This window comes from Aythya marila (assembly GCF_965140915.1).
Source record: "Aythya marila genome assembly, chromosome: 13".
NCBI classification, from domain to species: Eukaryota; Metazoa; Chordata; class Aves; order Anseriformes; family Anatidae; genus Aythya; species Aythya marila.
Genome location: NC_139054.1, coordinates 6,320,883 through 6,345,777, shown reverse-complemented (window position 1 = coordinate 6,345,777; position 24,895 = coordinate 6,320,883). Strand labels below are relative to the sequence as shown.

General features: G+C 49.4%; 1 protein-coding gene across 2 annotated transcripts in view; it reads left to right on the top strand.

The window, feature by feature from the left end:
- Nucleotides 1-24,895, top strand: part of PCDH19 (protocadherin 19) — a 57,308-nt gene that overhangs the window by 9,039 nt on the left and 23,374 nt on the right. Inside the window, exons 3-4 of one of the 2 annotated variants that reach the window (XM_082770670.1) lie at nucleotides 16,658-16,716; nucleotides 19,937-20,106. In XM_082770670.1, the coding sequence (XP_082626796.1) occupies nucleotides 16,658-16,716; nucleotides 19,937-20,106 (229 nt within the window). Of the gene's footprint in view, nucleotides 1-16,657; nucleotides 16,717-19,933; nucleotides 20,107-24,895 lie in introns of both variants that reach the window. The other variant, XM_082770669.1, reaches the window with a different exon arrangement.

Genomic DNA, 24,895 nt, shown 5'->3' with positions numbered 1-24,895 from the left:
CCTCCTCTGAATCCAGAAAGGATTAAACAGCCGCGGATTTCGGCCTGGCTCCGAGGACGCAAAAAAGCACGGGACGACCCTCGAACAGCTTTCCCCTTTTGGGCTGCGCGGTGCCAGGGCTGCCAGGAGGATGTGAGGAGCTGGCGTGGGACGTCCTGGTGCCAGCAGCCCTACGTGGGCTCGGCTGGGGCTGGACAAGGTGCTTGAGCATCTCCTCGACCACAGGCGGTGGTGGAGGCACCGAGTGCTCCCCAGAGCACGGCTGGCAGCACGGGTCTTGGCCCCGGTTTGTGTCTCATTTTTTGCTGCAGCACGGAGAGCAGCAGGCGGGGAGCTGAGAGGGCACTGCCGGGCAGGGCTTTTGCTGCTGCTGAGTGTTTTTCTCTTCCCGCTGAGCCCGAGGAGAAGTCAGCTTTGAAACCGAAAGGGCTTGTTGTCAGGTTTTGCATGCATATTGCTGGGAGTTGTATACCAGGAGATTAAAAATCAAAATTAATAGGAGCCATTAGGCGGCTTCCTCGATAAAAATGCACGTTGCATTGGGGTGGTGCGGCGAGCGGTCTGAATGCAGAGCGTTTTAGGATCCCCGGGACACAATTTGCATGCAGAACGGCCACCCTTGGGTAACACTTGCATGCCCAGATTTCGACTTGAAAAGAAAGCGGTGTGTGTGCAACAGCTGCACCGTGCTGCCGCAGCCGGTCTCACACCCCACTTTTCTCTCAGAGGGCACCGCTTCGGGAAACACCACCCTAGTGTTGGGGGCTGCCCCGGCTTGGGGAGCATCCCATGGGTGCAGGGAGCATCCCACAGGCACGGCGTGATCCCCCTGCTCCACGTGGTCCCCTGGGGGTCGCAAATGCCCTGTGGTGTGTGGGTGCCGCCAGGTTGCAACCACTGCCTCCTGCGCTGGCAGCCACCGGCAGTAAGATGGGGAATTACTGGTTTTAGTGGTAATCCTGGCCTAATCCCCCAACCTCGATACACTCCTGCATAATCCTCACTCACACTGATTTCGCCCGGGCTCCCTGTAGCAGTAGGGATTATTTGAGTGAGCAACAGTTGCAGGATAAGGCCCCGGTGGTTTCAGATATGCTTTTTACTACCTGGAAAGCGTTCTCCTCACCATAGGAAATGGTTTTCTAAGCACAATAGAGCAATTTTCGTTTCAGGCAGCACAGGCAGTTTTTGCTCTGGCTATCTCGCAGTGTTAACTAAAGCACATTTCGACAACATACAAAGATTTTTGTTTTGTAAGAAATGAAATCAGCGTGGCTGTTCCTCTTTCTCTGTCATTTCTCTACTTGTCAATTCTTTCTTCCCCTCCAGCTTATCCTCCTCTTCTCTGCTAGCCTTAAAAAGCCCCAAAAGTGTCTGTTATAATCACATTTTGTGTGTTACAACCAGAATGAATGTACTCACTTTAATATGCTCGGTTTGAGGAAATCAGTTTCTGTCTGGTATAACAGACAATTTGTTATAAACCATGCCATTTATAAGTGAAGGGCCTTGCTTTAGTGTAACACTAGGGAAACGTCATGATACATAATTGGAAGGGATTTGGCTTGCTTCTCAGTAATACTGTGTGTAGAATGAAAGAAAAAAAAGAGATAATTTCCGACCCGGAGAAAGTTTGCAGCGTTGAGACATGCCAGACTGTTGAAATAAGGCTTATTTTAAGTAGAGATAATAATTAAAGCATTATCAGCAATGATGTTCAACTAGTCGGAAGACTGCCTTCGCAGCAAACGTTGCCAGTCTTGTTTTCTCCTTGGGAGGTCACTGTAACTCAGCACTTTTTTTGGTCTCTGATTTGCACCGAGATGTGCAAGCACGGGTCACGTCTCTAATTAGCGCGTCTGCCTTCTCGCGCGTGAGCATCTCTGTCTGGTAGCTAACGGCAGCCTTTCTTCTCCGGGAGCCCGGTGAAGGCCGGGGATGCTTTCAGCTTGAGCCTGCCGCTCTTTTTCCCCTCTCTGGTGCTGGGGGTAGCCAAGAGCTGCCCAGGTTTCACCAAGAAACTGCAGGACAGCTCTGGCGATCCTTGCAGGTGGTGGCGGGGCAGGTGTTGGGTGGCTGGTGGCACCCGCGGCTGTCCCCGCCGGGTCTCCGCAGTGCCATGATGCGGGGGCACCCAGTGCCACCACCCCCATGGCACCTTCGGATGGGCACCCAGAGGCTCCCAAGAGCTCGTGGTGGCCACCGGGGAGGTGTCGGGGTGTCGTGGACACCGTGCGTCATCGGCGCTCCCTGACCTCTCACAGCTCAGGGGTGATGCAGTGGAAACGAGCGGAGTCTTATTCCGCTCTGAATAAGAGCGATCCGAATTATGCATCTTCCGTAATCGCTTCCAGCTCTCCGTGTTGAAAAATTTGCCTGAATACCTTGCAACAGAGATAAATACCCCAGCTCCCATTCATGTTGAACAAGGGCTTGCACTGGCTGCACGCTTCCCGCACCAGGTCTCCAGCAAGCATTGGCTTCAGCACGGCTCTGCTCCTGCACCGGGGGCACCGCGTGGGACTGGGGGCATTTGCCGTGGGGTCCATGGGGAAATGGGGTCAGGGCATGGTGTGGTGCCAGTAGCTGTGTGTGAAAGCCAAGCTCCTCTCCTCTGATGCCAGGACCCAGAGCGCTCAGAATGGAAGTGCTTTTGTCATCGTATTTCCATACTAGAGATGGTTTGTTTTATCTTAGGTGCTATACGCTATGTATCTGTGTAAGTATGTGAAGTGTACAGATTTAAATATTGTACATAATTATGTAAATAACTATCTATTTTGTCATATAGCTATATATATATATACACCATTTTTTGCTATGCTATTTGTTTGGGTGTTATGATTCACTTTTACCAAAAGTGTAGCAGCTCAGCTCGTTTGGCTGCTAGTAATTTTGAATTGGCTGCATATTTCTGATGCATAACTTTTACTTGTTGAGTCTGTAAAAAAAGGTCCTGTGAGTATACTTACATGGTAGATAAGACTTTTCCCTTAAATTAGAAAAGACTTACAGTAAGTAATTATATCGAAAGGGTGGTCTTGCACGCTATTTATAGCCTTATGTATAGTAGCTTCCAAATTAGCTCTTGTTGTATCGAGCGACATGAACTCTGTGGTTTCTTTCTGTAATTTATTTTGCATAAAGCACATGCATGCAAAGGAATATTTGAGGCCAGGCGCGCATCTCCTTTGGGTAACCTCACGCACATCTGCTCGGCTCCTTGAAGAGCTGTATTTGTCAGCTGCCACCTCCTGAAGCCCCTCCTGAGGGGCTGGAGTTGCAGAAAGCCCTCAGCCAGGTGCCCTTCCAGGCCCTCTCTCCTGCCTTCAGCCAGATGTGCCCTGGATGTACGGAGCTGGGCTTGTCCCCGGAGGGTTCCCTTCTCCTGGCCCGCTGCTGCAGGGCCGTGCCTCCTGCCTCCCCTGGGAACTGCCCAGACACAGCTCTGAGCCCCTCCAGGGATGAGGCTTCTCCTCTGGGAAATTATTCCGCGGTTGCACGGGGACGGTCAGTAGTGGTTTCTGCCCTTCCAATTTGTCCTGATGATCAGCCAAAGTATTTCGGCTTGGGAATTCACTCCGGTGCTGCCTGCTTTGCCTTCCAAACCCAAAGGGCGAAATGTTGCTGAAATGTTGCTTCGCTGGAGGTCCGGCGATGCTGCTCGGCGATGTCGTAGGTCTTGCGATTCCCTTTGCCCCTTACTGTGACACAACAACTTGCAGCACAACGCATCTCAGGCCCCCGAGCATCGCATTGTCAGTGTCATGTTGGGATGGAGCTGCTTTCAATACAATGGAGCATCCCAGTGGCAAAAGTGCTTTTCCACCTTCCAACCCTCCCTTTCTTTCTTCCTGCCTTCTCCTGGAGGCATTGGTGCTGCCCTTAAAGGTTCATATCTATATTTTTATATATATAAAGTACAGGGTGTCAGCAGCCGTGCCAGCTACTGCTGCCCGGCCAGGTTGCATATGGGGCTGTGCACAGCCTCGCTTAAATAAATGATTAGATATTGTTCCCAGCAGAGGCTATAGTTGAGTTCCAATCATTTTCTGTTAATTAAAATACAGGATGGTCTTATTTGTAGCATAAATAGTTGTAATCTGTGTGCTTATAAGTGTAATTATAATTCAAATTAGAGCGTGCTTGGCATTCGTGGTGTGCGGGGTGCTCTCCACGAAGCGCTGCCCTCACCGACAGAGTGCAGGGCTGCTGGGCACAGACCATGTCCTCGATCCCTTCTGGTGCCAGCTCCCAGCCAGCCTCCTGCCTTCCCCAGGAGCATCTCCAGGCCTCAGCAAGGAGACACTGAAGTCGACGTCCCCAGCCACACTTTGGGCCAAATTTTGCTGTTCCTGTTTGGGCAATGCTTGCATGTGGCACTGGTTGGAAGATAAGCTGGAGAGGAGGCTGCGGTGTCATCACTTCAGTGTCTCAGTCTGGCTTCCAGTCTAAATTTGGAGTGAAGTAATGGCTTGTGTCAGCTGGACAAGTGATTATTACCTAGCCTGGAAGTGAGTCCCTGTTTAACCCAGCATCGCAGCTGGTTCCCATCCCCTCCACAGGCTGGCAAAGGCTCTGAAGCAGCCGTGGAGCCGCACGCATCCCGTGTCGCGCTCCCTGTGCTCGACGGCTCGCCCCGCGCCCTCCGATGGAAGCGCTCAGCACGGCGAGGTGATCCCCAGCAAGGCTCCCTCATTAAGCACGATAAATACTGCCTGGCGTCGAGAGCAGGCTGTGTCTGCCGGAGCTGCGCAGACCAGGTCTTTGTCTCCACGTCCCGTTGGCCACAGGAGATCTGGACGGGAATCCTTCGTCGTTCTCACGGGGATGTGGAGCTTGTCGGATTACACCATCTTTTGTAAAGGCAGGTGTATGCCACAGGGCAGGTTTTAAAATTCCTGTGTTGGTGGATTGCATTAACCCATACTAAGTCAGGTATGTAAAATTCCATTAAGCAAAAACCCTCTGGCATTTTCTCACCAGTGCTAGAGATCTGCGGGCTATGCTAATGTTGTGCGTTTGCTCATCTATTAGTAGGATGATGGTTTTAAAATAATAACATTTATCTTTGGCAGCGGACCTACAATAGTGCATGCAGAGTACAATTTTGTGAAAGGCTCTGCAGATGTTGCCTCATTCAATCTGGGTCAAAAGGAGTGCTTAGAATCATAAAGGTTAGAAAGAGATCAAATAATTCTGCGTTTTTATTGCTGAATAATGTACTTGGAAAATATCATTCACCATTATTAGACTAAGTGAGTACAGAAAACACAGGACTCAATAGTCATTTCTCACTATTGGCTGATTTTACTGTTTTTATAATGTAGCTAAATTCCCTGCTATTGATTCCAGCATCGATTATCGATCTGGAAATCTAAATGTATGCAGTGGTGTGAGCACACAGGAGTTTAACAATTGCAGAATTAGGTTTTTGCCTCTTCCTGCAGCGTTTGGTGCGGGCAGCGCACCGGCAGAGCAGATTAATGGCACTTTTTGGGAGCTGTCTGTGTTTTGCGGTGATGTATAGGGCCCAGCGGCTTGCATGCCTGGATGATATAGGTGGTGTGTGGATGTTGAGCAGCGCTGGACAGTCTCATGGAAAATAACCAGGCTGGTGTTGCAGCGCTCGGATGTTGCTCTTCTGAATGGGGATGAAACACTAATGAAGGAGAAAAGCCAGAGAAGCACCCATTTTATGCGTGTCCTTTTCATGCATCAGAGCTCGTGCAAACTCTGTCTGGCAAACCCGGCACCCTGGTGGGTGGGAGGCTGTCAGCCTCCCGGGTTTGGGACTCACCTGCCTCCACTCACCTGCTCCCTCCCCAGCTCGTTGTCGTCAGATTCACATCTGGATGCTCTCCATGGACCCAGCTTCGGTGACATTTACTAAACAAAGTCGCATGGCTGTTGGCTCAAAACAGCATCCAGACCTGCCTGCCCAGCAAAAGGCTTTTCCAAGAGTTTGCGGACAGTTCCTCTCTGGTCCTGCTTCCTTCTTGCCCTGCACTGGTGGTGTCCTAGCTTTGGGGGGTAATAGGGCATTTTGGCTGAGGTGCGCCCCTGGGCTGCAGCCCGCATAGCCCGCAATGAAGTCCTGTGTTTGAAACGAGTTTTGGAGTATGTTCTTCTCTTGTTCTCCACAGTTAGATGTTGTCAGCATTAATATGCCATTAACACATGCTCGTTAGGAGGAGAATGATTATACCCTGCAGAATATGGGGGAAACCTTCATTAGGCACTAACATATTGAACCAAGCTGCAGACTTCACATGGGAAAACTCAGGGAAGGTTCTGCTCGGCATCAGGTTTCTGTAATTTCTCCTCGTCACTCTGACAAAAGCCCCTTGTTTTCTAGCACGTGCTTTTGGCTGCGAGTGATGAGCGCAGCGAGCCGGGCCACAGCCTGTAGCACCAAGATCCTTCTGGGGACCCAATTTCTGTCCTCCCCCAAAAGGAAGACGTGCTAACTGGGCTTCAGTTTGGCAGGCGAGGACTCGGCCCCTCTCCCCTGGGCTGTGCTGGCTCCTGGGGTTAACACGATGAAAACCCATGCAGCGCTTGGAGATGCTCAGGGAACAGATTTGTTGAGAGCCGAGGTGTCATTTCTGCATATTTGCTTTTCACACCATAACGGCACTTTAAGCGCTCGCCTGGCCTTGCTGCCTGCAGTCTGGAGGCATAACCTGCCACGTGTGACAGGGCGATCGCTCGCCCTGCTGATGGTGGCAGTGAGCGCGGCGGCGGCTTTGAGGTGTGTGCGCGGTGCTCTCCTCCAGTGCCCACGAGTTCATGTAGGAGGACGGTGCTGCAGCGGGCAAACACTTGAAGATGAAGACCCTCTTTGCATGCACGTGTCCCTTGAGGTAGGTAACAAGGGATGGTCGATAAAGCTCGTAGGTGGCATTTAATCAGAATTTTTCCCAAAGGGGGTGATTTCACAGATCTCTGTGGAGCTGACATCTATCCTGCATTATCCATGAGCTCGCTGCCTCTGTCCTTACCCCATCCGTATCGGATACTTCTGCCATTTTGGCAGTAGGGCCCTAAAATTGCCTCTGACCCCGTCACTTTAGCCCACTCCCCTCTGCCTGCTGTGCGTGCTGCCGCCCCATCACGTCTGGCCACGTAGGAAGCGTGGCTGTGTACGTTCGCTGGGCGCCGGTGACTCATGTAATCACCATGCGAAACGCATCATTCATAAACTGTTTAGCGCGACCTTTTGTACAGTAGCACTAATTATTATTATCACAGAAGCCCAGTAAACTAGACTAGCAATTATCAGGGATTTATTTGAATGGACAGCTAAGCTATTCTTGGCAAGTTAGTCAAAGCAGTTGTCATGACAGCTACACAAATGTGTCTTATGAATTGGGTTAATTAGGGTAATTAATAACTGTTGTTTTGCCCTTTTTAACAAGGTATTGCCTAGACACTATCAAAAAATAGCAATTGTACCTAGCAGATGTATTCTTCTAGCAGCAACCTTCAAATCACAAAACCAAACAAGTAAATATCTTGGGCTGTCATTTTGGAAGGAAAAGCGTGCAAAACAAGAGAGCGAAAGGGTGCATTGTAATCCTTCTGCTGAGCTTCCAGTGCTGCGTGGTGCTGCGTGCAGCTTGGTCAGCGTCATTATTGGTATTACTATTATTATTGATTTCGGTTCCGTGCAGACAAATGCTTTTGTGGACGGAGAGGGCCGCACCGAGGTGCTCTGACCCAGCAGCCATCAGAGCAGGCTCTAAGTGGCAGAACTCGCAGCCAGTTTTAAAGCCATTTTAAATGACCGTGAATTATTGTTGTTTTGCTCGTGTGTCACTTATGCCTCATCAGGATGGCTGTCTCGTGCCAAATCTCCAAGTTCTCGCGCAGGCACAGCATCTGTTTCTTTCAAAACAAGTGTTTTGCTGAATAAATGATTTTGGTTTTGTCATTGTTGTTGCTGATACCAAGTGATGGCAGTAACCAGCGCTGCTGGTAATGAAGTGGCAGCAAAAAGCCTGAAAAGGAAAAAAAAAAAAAAAAGAGCACCCAGTAAATAAATTGCACCCTGGACATCACCGGCTGCCTCGTGTGGCCTTTGCCAGCGTTAGTGCCAGGCCATGAGGTGTTTGGGAAGGAGCCTGTGGCATTCTCCTGCTGGCTGGGGTGGTGGGAGGGAGCTGCCAGGCAGGTGGGCAGCGTTCAGCGCGTTCTGGTGTTCCTCAGACTTGTGCTGCTGTGGTTATAATTAGCAGTGCCACAGCTTGTGCAGCTGCAAGTACAGCTGCTGGGAAACGGCAGGCACAGGTAGCTGAGTGTCACCGGCCACCCTCTCCCTGGGCTCCCTGTCCTTGCACTCTTCCTTCATGCTGCCAGCAGGACCCTGTCCCACTCTGGCGGTGGTCCCTGTCCCATGCTGGTGGTGGTCCCCAGCCCTTGCTCTCTGCTTGCCTGGAGGATTTGGTGCTGGTTGTTAAAAATGACCCAAGATGACAGACATGATTCAGGAATATTATGTAAACTTTGCAGGAAAATGACCTGAATCCATGACTGAAGGCTCTGAGCGGTTCTCCAGCTGCAAAGAGTCTTCTCTATTTTTATCACCTCTGGGTTTTCAAAGCCCTCTTTTAACTAAAGCTTATTTGCTAATATGCATCTTATAAAAATAAAAGAATTTTTTAAAAAAATGAAGAAGGAAAGGGAAAAAATCCCAAAGAAAAACACCTCTATATAGAAGGTAGGGTTTTAATGAAGAAATATTTTACACCATTCTCCTACAGCCTTAGGGCTAATAGCCTGGAACTGGTACTTTGGCTCCTTAAAAAGCCCAACAAGACAAGCCAATTACGGCCTCTGAAACATTTTTATTTTTAGTTCCTTGTAATAGCAATTCATCCTCGGCTATGGTACATTAACTGGAAGGAACAAGAAGTAGTAAGGTTTTGGCATCTTTGTAATAACTAACGGGCTGTGTTTACTGGCGTGTTCGTAGTGCTGGGTGTATTTCCCCCTCCGTGGGGACGGAGCGGGATGGGGAAGGCGATGTGGGATGTGCTGGGGACTAATCTCTCTACACAGCCAGCAGGATCCTGCCGAGCTCCCCTGGCCAGGGTGGGCATCGCTGATCCTTTCCCATTGGGAAACGCAAAGAGAGGATGCAAGCACCTGCTGGTGTGGTTCAACTCAGGTTTATCATCCTCTGTTGTCGGGGGATTTCAGCTGAAGCCGGGCTGCCACAACGATCGCGCTCCCAAAACGGAGCTGGCGGCTGCGGCTGACGCCCTCAGTATTTTTAACTCGTCTGCAATGATTTTTTGGTTTTTCTTTTGCAGTGACATATCTATGATTTCTCCTGTTCCTTACACAAGGTACTGTTCTGGCCTGCCACTCCAGAAGGTGACTGACAGGGAGTTTTATTTAGCTCCAGCAATGGGAACGTTTGAAAAAAGGGTTCCTCTGTTATATTTGTTTTCATTCCTAATGGAAGGAGGCAGGCAAAGGACAGTTCTGAAAGGTTTTTTAACAAATCTGTAAGTCATGCCCCATTACCCTAGGGCTGCTGATTAGATCCAGATTGTTTCTTGCACTACTTAGAGAGGGGTGCAGTCCGCGGTGGAAGCTGCATCCATATATCCATTACACAGCTGCGAGTCGCAGGCCCAGGTGATGTGAAGAGCCTGCCATTAAGTTTATTGGCTGTTATATCCCCGCAGGGTATCGGCTTGTGGCAGGCTGTGCCCCATGGGGCCGTTTGGAGGGCACGTGCAGCCTGTCTGGGGGGGAGTGTTGCCCCCTGCCCCTTGCTTTTGGGGGTTCCTGTGCCCCAAAAGCCACTCGGGGTCTTCTGGTGGCAGACAGGGCATCGCCAACCTGCTGGCCAGTCTCATTCCAGCTGAGGCATTTGTTTGCTCTCGCCTAGAAAATATACCTCCCTTTTGGGTCAATATTTTGCTTTTCCTTTGGTTTTGTGGTGCCGGTGCCAGACGGCTGGCCCCCGGCGCGGCGGTGGCTGCTGGAGGGACGCCTGTGTGCGCTGGCCTCTAAAGAGCTTTTGGATTGTAGGTGCCATCTGAATAGAAGGAGTTTTATTATTGCATTTTTGCTCTCCATAACGATACTGTAGATTTCTGATATGTTGACAAATTCAAACGGGTGATATTATTTGTGGCTTTCAGGAGTGTAATTATGGCTTCATTGTGTGTCATCGCTCTCAGGATTCAATCTGGGTTTTTAATCCCACACCCTTTTTAAAATCACATCACAGCAGCTCCTTTACTCTTGCCTCCGATCCATTTTCAGACAAAAATGAGAAAGCCTGTGTATATTTGGGGAGGGGACGGGAGTTCAGAGCGGATTAGTGGGTACGGCAGCGCCGTAATGCAATCTGTTTTGATACTTTTGCTCATTTCTGATGAGCAGGGTGATGCTAAAGGCTGAACTCTCCCAGTGATTTTTCTGAAATGCTTTTTATTTTATCAGGAGAAAATGGAGGCTGGACTCAGTTCCTTCAGTGTTTAATAATGTCCATCAGAACCAAACGCTCTTTATTTAAGCTGCAGTAGTAATTAGAGGGTTGGTGGTGTTAAGCAGCCATGGAGTCTGGCTCTGAGGAATGTTCATTGTGCCTCATTAAATTTGGAATTAGTACTTAAAAGGTCAGAAATAAATATTCTGTTTATATTTCAGGGATAGTAAATCTAAATGGTTGCTGTGTGTGCACATCCTCGTCTCTGCTTGTTCCTGCTGAACTGAGCGAGGCACTGCTCCATTTGGTTTAGGCAGCAATCAGAGTGTCTGCAAAAAAGCCCAACCCCAAAACCAACCATGGTTTCATTGATCAGGGGCAGGAAAATGATCTGCTGTATTATATCTAATTATAAAACATCGATATCGGATGCTAAATGCACTTACTTTTTCAGAGACTATATTGCTAGTTTACAGTTTGCAATCTCATGTGTTACGGGCTTTAGCAGTAAGCCAGGCTGTAGGGAAATGGCTTCAGAGGGAGATGCCAGAGGTCAGATCCTTTTAACCTTTATCAGGCTTCCCCAGGTGACTGGCTCTTACATACTCCTTAATAATAACCGAATAGCTTCACATTTCTCCCTGGTCTTGTTTGGGGCTGTTGCTTTGTCCTGTCACCGTGGCTCTTGACCTCTGACTGATGCTCGGAGGCAGTGCTGTCCTCCATAGAAGCCAGCAGCATGCAGGGGGAAATCTTTGGGATTTGCCTGGTGCACAGGAGCTGGTTAGTCTTGTCCCGGTTTGTAGAGAAACCAGGCGAGAAACCATCCTTGGCTGTGCTGGTTGCCCCTCATGTGTGTGCTGGTGTTCCCCAGATCATGGTCATGGGTGTCACAAGGGATGTTGCTCCATCACCACCACCCAGACAGACGGGTGGCATTTTTAAAAGCCTCTTTTCCTTCCTCTGCCTCCTTCCTACCTGTCTTCAGAGGCCAGCACGGAGCAGTTGAAGAAGTTAAGCAACCTCTGGGTAAGAGGCAGCGTGGATGATGCTGTCCCTGCTCCCTGGGACGGCCTTGGGCAAGCAGCTGGGGGCTGCAGGGCTGTTTTTTTTCAGGGCTGGTTGTTTGGGGCTGGTTGTTTGGGCGCTTTGAGTGACAGCGGCTTTGAGGTTAACGTTTTGTGCTGCGACTGTTCTTGGTGGGAAGGAGTCTCAGACCACTTATTTATTTCCCATGGGGTAATAAGCAGCTTGCTCATTGATAATGACTTCCAGCCATCACTGATCAAGGTTTCGTTGGACCCTACTTTGAAATTATCCATGTTTCACAAGTGCAGCTCCAGAGTTTTTATTTAATTTACATGTATTCCGTATTACTCACAATACAGCTCAGACGGTAAGAACTCAGTGTCGGTGCGATTTCCTATCAGGGAGCAACAGTTTTATTACAGATGCTGGAGTTTGTGGTTGATTGGCCTGTGGAGAGCAGGAGCAAGGCGCAAAGGAGACGGGAGAAGCAGCATCACCTGCCCTGCCTTCCCCATCGTGGGGGCCACACGTGGCTTTGCGATGTGGTTGTGGTCCTTGAATCCTCCTGCAGCACCAGCAGGAGAGCCGGGCTCCCCGTGCATCCCCATGCAGAGACGGGGCCTGGCACGGAGGAGCTGCTGTGTATTTTGGGAGGATTTCCTGAAATCCTGAACAAGAGACGCACGTTGCAGCCTGGGAGAAAGGTCCACGTTGTTTTCTAGTAATAAAGTGTGACATGCAAGCTTTATTAACAAGGCATGTAGGAAAAAAAAAAGGCTCAAGGGGCAACTCTGAAAAAGTGGCGCTAAACGTGTCATTTTTATGAAGCTGATTTTGTGAAGGGTTTCTACACGCTTTGGCAGGAGGTTGCAGCAGGTTTACAATAATTTGTAGAAGGATGGAAATGTTTTCACCCCGAAGTGAGAAGAAGAGCCAGCGGCCCATGTGGAGACGCTGTAGATTTGTACTGCGGGTCAGCAGCACAGGGGGACGGGTGCCCCCGCCTCAGGTCAGGAGGAACTTTGGGTGTCTGTGCATCCCTGCTGCCTGGGGACCGATGTGACAACCCCGAGCCACCAGCACCGAGGCCCCTTGGTGCCTTTAGAGATGCTCATTTGTATGTTTTCTGCATCGCGGCTGAAACCCAGGAAATAACAGGCCCTGAATTATTGAGGTGAGGAGGTATAGCGGCTTAACACGTTCCTGATGAACCGAGTTGTAAGCTTCCCCTGCAGCCTCTTTGAGGTGGTGGCTCCCTGCCGGGTCCCTGGCCCCGCTGGCCTTTCCGTCAGCACCACCTCTTCCCTCATAGCTCCCTTCCTAGCTGCCTCGGGACGCTCTGGCTTTCACTTCTGTTTTTTCAGGTGTAGGGGGAGCAGAGGTGAGATCAGGTCCCTGTTGCTGATGGGAAAGTCACTGTCACCCCCCCGATGTCTGGGTCCAGAAGAGACCTGAATCCATTCTGTGATCCAAAGAGTTGAACCGGCGCTTGTGCATCTCCTTGAAATGTAATGGAAATGGCAGTCCTCAGCAGCTGCTGGGGAAGAAAAAAAAGTTTAAAATTTCCCTGCTGATTGCTTGATTCTGACTAGGTCTGTTGTTGGATTTCTGTTTGTGTTGCTAAGGCAGCAGTTAAAGGCATTTTTTGAATTGGACCCGGGTAAGCAGTGCCGTGCCCCCCTGGCCCTGCCTCGAGCACGCCTGCCTGGGGAGGGCAAGCTAGAAGTGTGGTCCGACACCTCAGACTCCATGCTGGATGTTCAGGGCTTCCTCATGCCTTGAATATATGGTTTATTCCTAGCACACCAGCTTGGGGTTGGATCCTGACAAGCGCTGAGCATCCTTCATTCACGCTGAGACGAGCAGGAGATGAGAATTGGCAGCGTTGGGAGGGAGGCCCTTGACACAGCCTGGGCTCTCTCCCTCTCCCCTTTGATTTTTACAGGAGCAGGTCTGATCATTAAGAAAGTAGCGGTTTGTTTTCTTTTGCCAAAATAATGAAGAAAAAGCGGGCTGGACTCTTGCTGATGCATGTTATGAAGAGCACACTGTTTCATCGGCAAAAATGAGCCTTACCTTGGCCCTCTTTTTCGTGCTTTGACTTTGTTCTTGGCGCCTCATTAAGAGAGGGAGCGTATTCTTTTCCAATTAAAATGTTGACATGTTGGAGACGTTCTTCCCAGTCGTTTTGCCTCTGTTTGTAAGTGATTGCACTTTGCAGGATGAACTAGATTTAAATCAAGTGAACTTCGATTGAATAATGCAAACTATAAAACAGCCCTCCTCCATGAAAAATCTCATTCCTTTTTTATTCTCCTGTTTTGATCACGTAGTCTGCATGGAGATAACCTTGACAGATAATCCCACAGCTGAGGAGAGCCCTCATAAACTGCTGGGCTGCCTCGTAAAGCACCTGGAGCGTACCCGGCTCCTGTCCCTGTTGCCATATTGCTCCGTGCCCTGCCTGGTATCTGGAAGGGATTTGCAGTAGTAGTGCTTCTTTTAGTGACATGCTGGGTTTGAAGTCTGGGGACAGACCGTGGACATGACTAAAGCCCCCCAGGAGCCGCTCCATTACGTCTTTGGTGTTGCATCCTCCGGAGCAAGGTGGTGCAGAGCATCCTGAGCAGCAGGTGAGGCGTGGAGCAGGGCGTCCCCATGGGGGGAGCGTTACTGCAGGCAACCAAACTACAGCATGGGGACTGCTCCTTTGCTAATGATTTTGGTCAGCCCAGGGTTTTGTCCTTTTTATTTTTTCTTTATCAGAAATCAGTAACAAAGCTCCCAGGGATGTTGGCCAGATCTAGCGCGAGGTCTGGATCTGGGCCGGAGCAGAAGCTGGGATGGATGGCAGCATGCGCAGCGTTTCCTCCAGCCTGTTAGGACTGAGAGCGGTGGTGTTTTGGTGGGGTGTTAGTGACGTTTCAGTGGGGTTTTGGTGAAACCAGCTGGAGCTTCCTGGCAGGTGGCCCTGGGTGCTCTTGGATGCTGAAGGTTGGTCTGCATGGAGCTGAGCGCTGTGTGTGAGCTGAGTGCATTAAAAGCTCTGTGATGTATGGGCACGCGCTGACGTTTGCTCTCTGCTTACCCAGAGCTGCCTGTGATCCCTCCTGCCCTCCATCGCTCAGGGCTGCCAGAGCCCCCTTGCAGAGCCCTGGTCTCTGGGAATCACCTCATCTCTCTGGGGAGTGCCATGGTGAGATCCCGGGGTATGGTGGCATCTCCCCCCAGGGCTGGCAGTGGCAGGACTGGCGAGCAAACACGGGATCAGAAATGTTCTGCAGCATTTAAATCTTTGGCGTTGTGTGTTTTAAAAATACATGTGTATGTTTCCTACGGAGACGCAGAGCGCTTTAACAATCAAAGTCGTACTGCAGGAACAAGGATGCAAGAACTGCAGGGACCAGTAGTTTGTGCAGTAAATCTCCTGCGTGACTCTACAGCAGTAATTACTATGTGAAAGTAATAACTGAGCTGTGCTGAGTGCTAGGCCAACTCCCCCGGCTCGCAGATCCTTGCATGTTTCTCTCTGGGAGGCTCCTGTTTGGTAAATTAGATATTGTGCTGTATTTCAGAAAAGGTCACACTTAACCAACGCTGCCTTTGCTTTATTATCTTGGTACAGCAGTATAACCTCAGCCAGGGTACGATTGGATTTCACGTTCGGCTCTGCTGCAGCGGCCCCGCTCCCTCCATCCTGCCGTTGTGATTACGTTAGCAGCAGACTCTGCTTTCCTTTATTTATTGAGACATTAAAGATGCATGCATTTATTTTTACCATGTTCATAATTGCCATAAAAACAGGCCATAGTATCCCCGAGCGGCTCCCTGGGAGGGGGGGTGGCCGTGGGGCGGGGGCGAGGAGGAGCTGAGGGCAGCACGGGAGGGCAGGATGGGGCTGCTGGGGCGTGCGGCCCTTCCCCATTCCTGGCCTCAGAGGATGCTGCTTCCAACCTGCCGCATCCCACCTCACGACTCCTGCCATGTTCTGGCCATGGAATCGATCCCACCATGTCCCAGCTCATCCCACCTGCTCCATCCCAACACATGGCTAACAGGACGCTGCTCCCATCGTGTCCCACCACACAACACCTACCACGTCCCACCACACGGCTCCCACTGCATCCCACCACGCAGTTCCTACCATGTCCTGCCATGCAGCTCCCACCACATCCCAGCCAAGAGGATCCCAGCACATCCCAGCTCATGGCTCCCCCTGTATCCCAACGCGCGGCTCTCACCGTGTCCCCCCACACTGCTCCCACCATGCCCAGGGTAGTGGCCCCATGCTCTCGTGGGCAGTCATACCCTGCTCTCTTCCCCGTATTCTGGCTGCTCTTTTTCAACCAGTTCTGTTTGTCCCATCCTGGCTATGAAAACCAGAAAGCCCAGGCTGTGTAATCTCGGGTTCAAAGACGGTGTTTCAGTGATGGAGTTTGTCAGTGAGTTTTGCCTACAATGACAGATCCATTGACTTTTCTTCCTCTCTTTTGCTCCCCTCCAACTTTCAACCATGTCATCCATTGTCTTTCTTTTTTTTTTTTTTTTTTTTTTTTAATTAATAACAGAGCCCACTGTCTCTGCAAATGAAATGATTTAAAACAAAGAAGAGTGCCCACATTAAATTCTCCGGCAGGGGATTACCTTGCTGGCATTTACATATCCATGCAATAAATATTTTAACATGTTAATTATACACTAATAAGAAAAATACCTTTTGAACTTTCAGTCAAATTGACACACACACAGAACTGAGTCCATCAGGGAATTAAAAGCAATTAGTTTTGTAGTGGAGCGCAGTCACATTGTTCCTTCTCCGCAAATTGTTCTGTGGTCACCAGCCAGCCTGGTTTTCGGTGCGCGGCTGTGTGAGGGCTGCCGGGGCCTGCTGGCGGTGGCTGCTGTGCAGATGGGGGCCGGTGTTATGTTGGGGGCAGTGCTGGCTCTGCTGGGACGAGGTGAGGTACCGGGACGAAGCGAGGTGCTGGGATGAGGTGAGGTGCTGGGATGAGGTGAGGTGCTGGGATGAGGTGAGGTGCTGGTCTCCCCGAGGTGCTGGGTGATGCCCCATGGGCGGCTGCTGCTTTGTACAGGACGCAGAGGGCCCTGTGCGCCCGCCTGCCCCCGATCCCACAGCAAGCAGCCGGTAACTTCTCCCTTTTCTTTTCCTCCTTCCAGACGGAGAACTACTCCTTTGACTCCAACTACGTGAACAGCAGAGCTCATTTAATAAAGAGGTATGTAGGCTGGCTTGAAAGCCCTTTGGTTTGCCCAGCCAAAGCCAGATTATTTAATGTTCTTTCTCACTGTGCTATATGCTACTTGCTTTTTTTATATGCAAAATGTTTCAAGAGTTATCATTTGGTTTTAAAAACGGTATTTACTGTCTATTAAGTCCCGTTGCTCTTGGTTTGCAATAAAGGGAAGTCTTTTTTCTTCTGTTTGGCTCCTTCACACTGGGAACTTACAGCAAGTTAGGTAGAGTGCTGTTACCCTGACAACTTTAAAATTCATAGATTTTATTCTATTTGAATGCACAAGAATAAAATGATAGATTTGGATGGTGAGATCTCCCTGCCATGTGAGGCGGGGAAAAAAAAATCTCATTTGGGGGCAGGCAATTGGGTTTGATGCATGCTCACTGTTTTAGTTTGAATACTGAGGCAAAACAGCATTTTGCTAAGATTTCCCTTCCAGGGGTAAAAAAGCAAATCATCAGTTCAGTTGCAACCTAGTAATTACCCATGGGTAAATTCAACTCTTTGGATAAAATCCTGCCTTTGCTGGTGTCCTCCCAGTGGCGAAGTCGTCCCCAGTGGGTTCACGCCTGCGCTGACCTGCTTTAAGCCCCCTAACTTCCTCCAGGTTATGTCAAACCAACAAGTGACCAGCATCACCCTGCGGGAGGCTCTCCCTCCTGCCCTCTCCCTCACTGCCTCTTCTGGAGCCTGCAAAGGCCCTGGCACCCCAGGACAGGTACCGCGGTGGGCAGCTCACCCCAGCCACAGGATGCTGCTTAGATGCAGCGAGGAGAAGGAGTGAGCCCTGGCTTGTTCAGGTGTGCTCTGAGCAGTAAAAAAATCCAATTATCTTCCTGGCTGCGCTCCCATTTGTTTACATCTTAAAAATATAAAGACTATGGGAGCTGCAAGCGCGTTGTTTAAGCAACTTGGGTTCAGCTAGCGAGGGGCAGGTATATTTGCCTGCATTGCGTGTGATGTTTAACGATGCTAATGTGATTGCGAGAGATGGCTTGCCTGCGCCGCATCGCTCCTCATAAGGCAGTCTGCAGGCACCCTGAAAAAAACCAAATCTATTAATCTTCCCTTGTTCACACCTAACATAAAGGCAAGCAGTGCTCCCACCTGCCACAGCGGGGTTTACTCCGGCACGGCATTGTTTGGGAAATGCTGCTGCCGCTGATTCCCTGAGACCTGCCCATCCTTTAGAGAAGTGTCAGCCACGGAAACGTGTTGTGTGGCTGCTGCATTACGGTCTGGTTCACTGCGGGAAAGATAAATGTATTGTAACACAGATTGCCTGCACATTAGGAACAGCAACACCGTGTAGGACAGCGTTTCCCCTCGCTTTCTACCTTTGTCTTGTATCTTAAGTACAACGGATGCCAGGAATGCTGTGCAGACATCTAAGAACAAAAATATTTTCTGTAGCATACTGTGGCATCATTTTCATCCTTTGCCTTTATGAAGATGTTGTAGCTCTTCTATCTCTGGTGAGTGAATCTTCTCAAATCCAGCACTTTAATTAATCTATTTGTACTTTTGCTGTGTTGTCTGCCTGCCTCTCTCACTCACATACGCACACACAAATGAATTGTAGATTTGTAGTGCTTTTTAACTTAAAATTCTTTGATGTTTCCTGGAATCAAAGTCAGTGGCTTCAACAGGGACATCTTTATTTAAAAGGTGATGTTTGAAGGTTTACCAATTTATATGTATTTCGGAGCCCCCCCCCCCCGCGTGCCTTGCAAAGCTTCGGTTGGTAGGTGGTCTGCTTGGTTTCCGTGGAGACGCAAAAGGGCTTCACAAAGTAATGAAAATCTGCAGCTCCTCGGTGCTTTGAAGCACAGGCCGCTCCTTGTGCCGACATTTCGGCCTCGATCAGCCAGTGAGGAAGTTCGGTGCTGTTGGTGCAAGCAGAGCCCCCAGCGGGTGCAGGCTGCCTGGGGGTGGAGGAGCGAAGGAGCCAGCAGGGCCGTGCCAGCACGGCGCTGGGCCAAAAGCAGGGCATGGGGAAGGTGTCACAGCTCCTTCCCCGCCCTTCTTGGGTGCTTTCTCTGGCAGCCCTCCTTTCCCAAACGTTTTCCTTTCCTCCTGGCATCTGCCTCTGCTTTCCTGTTTGCTCCGGCCTGTGTCCGCACTCCTGGGGAAGGCACATTTTGTGCACGTTTTGTCACAGGGCTTGGCGGGCAGCAGAAGGATCATCCATGCAGCTGTCTTTGGGCCCAAACTGGCAGCCTCTTGTCCCCTGAGGCTCCAGGAGGAGAGCTGGTCCTGGGCTGGTGCCAGTAGCTGGGTGACTTGGTGCACGTTCTCCGTGCCCTGTCCCCATATCCATGTTGGGCAGCACAGCAAGGTGTTCGGTTCATTGGGGCCATCGTGCCACTGTTCCCCAAGCCAGTGCCTCTGCACCCAGCTTCCTGCACCCTCAAGGACACCTACTGTGCAGAGAGAAGCTCTTCACTGGCTCCTTGGGAGCGCGTGTGGTGGGAAGGGGACACCCCACATTGCAGTCGCTCCATCCTGTTCCCAGAAGGGCTATGAGAAAGCCCTCCCGTGACATGCTGAGGCTCCCCTGACCCACTGTCCTGTTTGTGGGGATGTGCTGGTTGCTCCATGTGCTCACATCGCTTTTGACCCAGGATGCAGATCTTCCTTTGCGTTAGTTGCAGCTTCCTGCCCCTCTGGGCTGGCTTCCAGGACAGGGACATGAGGAATTTGGGAGCAGCTCAGCCCTTGTATCCCCCTCATGCTGGCCTTGGCAGCTGCAGCTGCAGGGGATGTCAGGGAGCTGGACTGCTGCCAGCTCCCCTCAAGTCCCTGCGAACTTGGACCCAGAATTATGGGGTTGTTTTTAAAAATAGGAATCATGTCGTCATCATGAGAAGAAATTCCTGTTTCCCGGAAGGCTTTTATTTTAAGGCACGAAGCTATTAGGATTTGGCCTGTAACCTAAAGCGCTAAAGTTGAGATCCTTTTTAACTTTAACATTAGGTAATGCAACATGAGGAAGCCTAGTTATAGAAACAGCTCATTGGATGTGTGTGTGTTTTCCATTTTGTCCTTAAGCCCTTTTTCACTCACAGCTTCCTCAATGCCCGCGTGTCCTGACCTGTGGGCTGGCACCGTGCACGCAAGCAGCCCACAGCTGGGTGCTGCGTTTCGGGTGCGGGCGCTCAGCGGGGCGGCCAGCTCACTGCCATGTCTCCCCCAGCAGCTCCACGTTCAAGGACTTGGAGGGGAACAGCCTGAAGGACAGCGGCCACGAGGAGAGTGACCAGACCGACAGCGAGCATGACGTGCAGCGCGGCCTCTACTGCGACACGGCCGTCAACGACGTGCTCAACACCAGCGTCCCCTCCATGGGGTCCCAGGGCCCCGAGCCAGGTGAGCCCCCACCCCGGGTGCGCGGGGAGAGGCTTAGCACGGGCTGGGGATAAGGCTGCGCATCTTCAGAGCGCAGCGTAGATAGAAATTAATCTTCGCGCCACGCCTGTCAGGTAGGTGAGCGTTTAGGATTATCCCGTATTTCACAGATGAAAAACCCTGAGCACCCGTGTGACAGCGCGTGAGCGGCGGAGCTGGGATTAGAGCAGGAATTACCAGCTTCAAGTGTGGGGCTCGTGCCTCCGGATGGGAGCACCCCCATCCTCCACAGGTGATGCCCAAATGGCTTCCCCAAAAGGCTGGTGGAGCGCAGGCCACTAGTGAGGGGTCCCGCAGAAATTGGCCCAGGCTGGTGGGCGAGGGGTTTGTGTCCCTTCCCCACAGCGTGTGACGTGCTGTCAGCTGTTACGCATCCCCATGTGCGTGGCTGGAAATTGAAGCCCTGATCTCAACCCAGCCTAGTGTCAGCTAGAGGAGAGGAGTCAGAGGAGTTCAGCTGAGCCCAAGACGTCATTTGTACTTGGGCATGAATGTCGCTTTTAATGTCTTACTGATGCAAACATCCTATGCAAACATCCTGTCTTTTTCAATTAAGAAGTATGAATGCGGTTTGGTGCTCCAGCACAGGGAAGCCTCAGGGCGCTTGGCTATATCTTGAGATAAGCTGTAGCTGAAGCTCAAATGGAAGCCCCACTGCTAAAAGACTTAAGGATATGAAAACAAAATGCTGTGATTATGAACTGGTCTTCAGCTGTTTAATTCAATTCATGGTAAACATCATTAAAAGCCTTTGTTTTGCTGTCATAAAAGAGTCAAATGGGGGAGAAAGAGTTCTTGCCATCTGCGCTGCCGAATGTTTTTTTTTTTTTCTGGAGAGAAGCTGATCGCTGTATTAATTCTCGATAGAGTCTGTTAAATGGCCGTAGTTAACCCTGTAAGACTCCGCGAGCACAGGAATGCAGAGGTCACCTACCCATTCCACACTGCCAGCCACGCTAATTGGAGAGGGATGGCATCCGCAGTGATAATGTATTTCCAGACAACCCTACTGTGGCCAAAGATGAAAAAAATTAAACATTTATATAACTGTACGGTGGCAGTTTAATTCTCTGAGGACCAGCGCTGTGTCAGAGAATGCAGGCTGATAGCTATCATTTATTATTCTTCTATTACAAAGAAATGCTTTTTCATTTCGATCAGGAGAGGGTTTCCTAAGATGCGTTTGCAGTAAGGGACAACTGTAGGTGCAAAAATGTTCATAATTGATTCCCGTCCTGCTGAATGGTCTGAGCAACATCTGTTAATTTTTTGTCACATTTCTTCACCAAAAAAACAATCTCAATGGACTGCAGATAGGGTTTTACAGAGATTAAATTTCTGATAATTCTGCCGGCTGTCTCTGTTGCTCAGCAGATAACAATGCAAATAAGTTAAGGAGTTGGAGGCAGAGGTTGTTGAATGAGTTACACAAGAAATAAATTTAGTCCAGTCCATTGCCACAAGAGCTCCTTGTTGCCTGTAAAACACCCCTAAAAAATGAAGATCATTTCCAGGAGGAAGCTTCCAAAGGCAAGCTGTGCATCCCCAGTTCTGTGTGGGGCTGTGGGGAACCTGCTGGAGGATACGGAGCTGTTGGTGTAGTATCATGAGGATCAGTGCAGGCAGAGAGGTGGGCAGTCGCTGGCACAGAAGCTGAAGAAAAGGTTAAAGAGAGTATTTTCTCAGCTGATTTGTCGAGCAGGGGCCGTATGAAATAATCAGGAAAATTGAGACACTCAGACAACGGCAATAACAGGAGTTCTCACGCGATGGCTCCGGCTTTGTGATTTTTACCCAATTTCAGGTCAGAGACATGGGGGCGGGAAGGAAACAACCCGCTACCCAACGCAGGGTCGCACAGTATGTGCAGCCCCAGTAGGAGCATGCTGCATGGTGCTGGTCCATGGCTGATGGGGAGCATGGGTGGATTGCTCTGCCACAGAGCTTGGACCTCTGCTCAGGGCAGTGATTCATTGGGGAGAACTTTGAAGCTTCATCCATTAGTTCAGGAGTCTTTTTATGTGCTTGGTGGGTAGTCCTGGGCCTGCTGAGGCAAGGCACTGGTTGGCACAAATCCTTGCAGCTCGGTGACATCTTGATATAAAGAACATTAATCACGAGGGGATGCAGGACAGTCCCTCAGTGCTGGTGCAGGGTTTAACGTGGACCTATCTGGACAGTCATCACTTACTGAGGTGCTGGGTTTCCTGCAGAAAGACTTAGGCAGGGATGTGTCCAAACTCCTTTAGTGCTCTTAAAATCAATCTCTAGGCCTGTGGGTTTGGAGCCTGGTCTTTCAAGACAACATCAAACTCTTGTGGACTTGAGGGGGGGAAAAAATCGAAGCTATTTTAATTTATTATATTCTTGTGAAACTGGCTTATTCAGGCACAACTGGTCTCCAGACCAAAAGATGCCTCAATATCCTTACACGAGGCAGGAGCTGCTCCCCGTGGGTGGCCTCAGTGCCCATCAGGACCCCCTGGTTGGAGGTGGCTTCACTGCCTTGGTGCCACTCTGTCTGGCAGGAGCCTTTTCTCTTCCTTTGGAAATGACCTAGATTTCCAGAAAAATGGCAAACCGTTGTGTGAAGGGTGTCAAGCTTAAGTGGGCAGCAGCAGGTCATCAGAAATACTGCCTGGAGCTCAGCCATGTCGCTTGTTTTGGAAGTAGGACTTCTGCCCAGTTGCTCTTTACCTCAGGATCTTAATTATTGATTATAAATTCATCAGTTGAAAAGATTGCTTTAATTGCTCTGATATGTACCCAATTTGGAGTTCATTATCGTGCAGGATTGTTTTCCTTCCCCTGCTAATTGATACCAAATGGGACATTCAGGAATGCGGGCATCGGGCGCTGCTCCACTTTTCACAATTGCCTTGCTGCTGCTTAATTGTTTGTTTATTTGCAAAGGTGTTAAGCACTGCTAGGAATTTTTATGCACTTTTTTCCTACCGTTGCTCTCAGCTGAACTTTCAAATGGATTTGTCTGAGAATGAGAGATTTGGAAGTGTCTGTTGGATGTCAGCGAGGTTTCAGGTTGGCTGGACAAGGCTGCCAGAGGATGCGGGTAAATTCTGGGGTCCCTGCATGTATCTTGGCCAATTTCTCTGCAGTTTGTAGTGGATTTCCTCTGGGGCTCGGTGTCATTCTGAATCAGAGGACTGGAGGATGCTGTGAGTCCCTGCCTGGGGTGAAGTGCCCTGTGGTGTTGGCAGTGCCTCCCTGGGGCAGCACTGGGGGACATGGCACCGTGGGAGCTTTGCCGTCGGGTTTGAAGCTCCTGACGTTCGTTCCTCCCAGCAGCGTGGGGAAATCTCAGCGTGAAGGATTTTCTAGCACTGCAAAGTGTGGTGGTGCTTTTCTCCGTAAGTGGCAGCACGGACCAGATGTTTCGCAGGGTAATTGAAAATTCCATTTTATCAGAAAGCATTTGCTGTCAAAAAGTTTTATCTTTACTTCAACAAAGAGGTTGATTAGATCCCTCAGGACCTGAATTAGCATCTTTGAGGCTAGATACTCTGTTTTGTGATTCAGGTAGTTATTCCTCCCTTGGTTTTGTTCGTACTGGGACTTTTTTTTAATGCCTTTGCCCTCTTCCCAACATATCATTTATGCAGGTTTGGCTTGTTTTCTTTTTGTGGACGTATACAGGCACACAGATCTGCTTAAATATTTTCTATTACCTTTTTCACCTTGCCTTGAGCCAGAACCATTCTTGTACTCTGTAAGTCACAGGAGCTCTTGTCAGTGTAGAAATCAGAAAGGAACTATTTCAAATATGTGTTTATAATGTTACAAGCAACAGATTTGCAGCGTACCTTAATTCCCAGCGCTGGACAGTATTTTTATCAACAGTTGTGGAAGGAAAACTATTGACCCAATGAAGTGGTGATTCACTGCTTAAGACAAAAATAGAATCCAAAGGAAAATACAAAAATAATAAACATGTACTAATCATAAAAAGCCAGTGTTAGAAATAGTCATCTCAGACGTAAAATAGTGAATAGCTTTAAAATCAAAGTCTGGGGGGGTTTAAGCAAAGTTTTATGTCAGTAATGTGTCTCCTCAAAGAATTGCTTCTAGAAGCATCATTTTAATTTTCCTGGTGCCAGATCAGTGGTAAAGGTTGGCATGAAATGTCTTGGGTAAAGACCTGATCCTGCATACATTAACATGTTTGATTAACTTTGCTCACAAAGGTAGTCTAGTTGTGTCTGACTCTCATAAACTCCAGCAAGATGAAGGGTTCTTTGAGTAGAAATGGGTTATATTTAAATGCTTGTGTTAAGTCTTCTTTATACTATTGCATAGTATAGAAATAGGCTTGAATGTAAAGGAGAGCCAGGAGCATGATATTCACTGAAACTTTTCTTGCTGGTTGCCTTCCTAATTATTCAGATACATCATCATTTAGTGGATCAGATTTTATCTAGAATATTCCAATTGGTTCTTATGCTCATCTCCATAATATCTGGGTGCATTACAGTCGTGAATTGAGAACATGACTAATGGTATTAACTGGAGGCAAACAGTTATTAGGAACTGTTGATTTTGAAGCTAATTTCCAGCAGTCATTCCACCTGCATCTCCCTTTTATTCTGCAGAAAGACTATAGAGCTGTATGAATGTGAAGACCCGAGTGACATATTTTAGAGCTTTGGAAGTTGGAAATAGAGCTGCATTTCTCTGGAAGTTTATAAAAATGAATAAAATACCTACTTTATTATTTTTGTATATGCAGCACAAG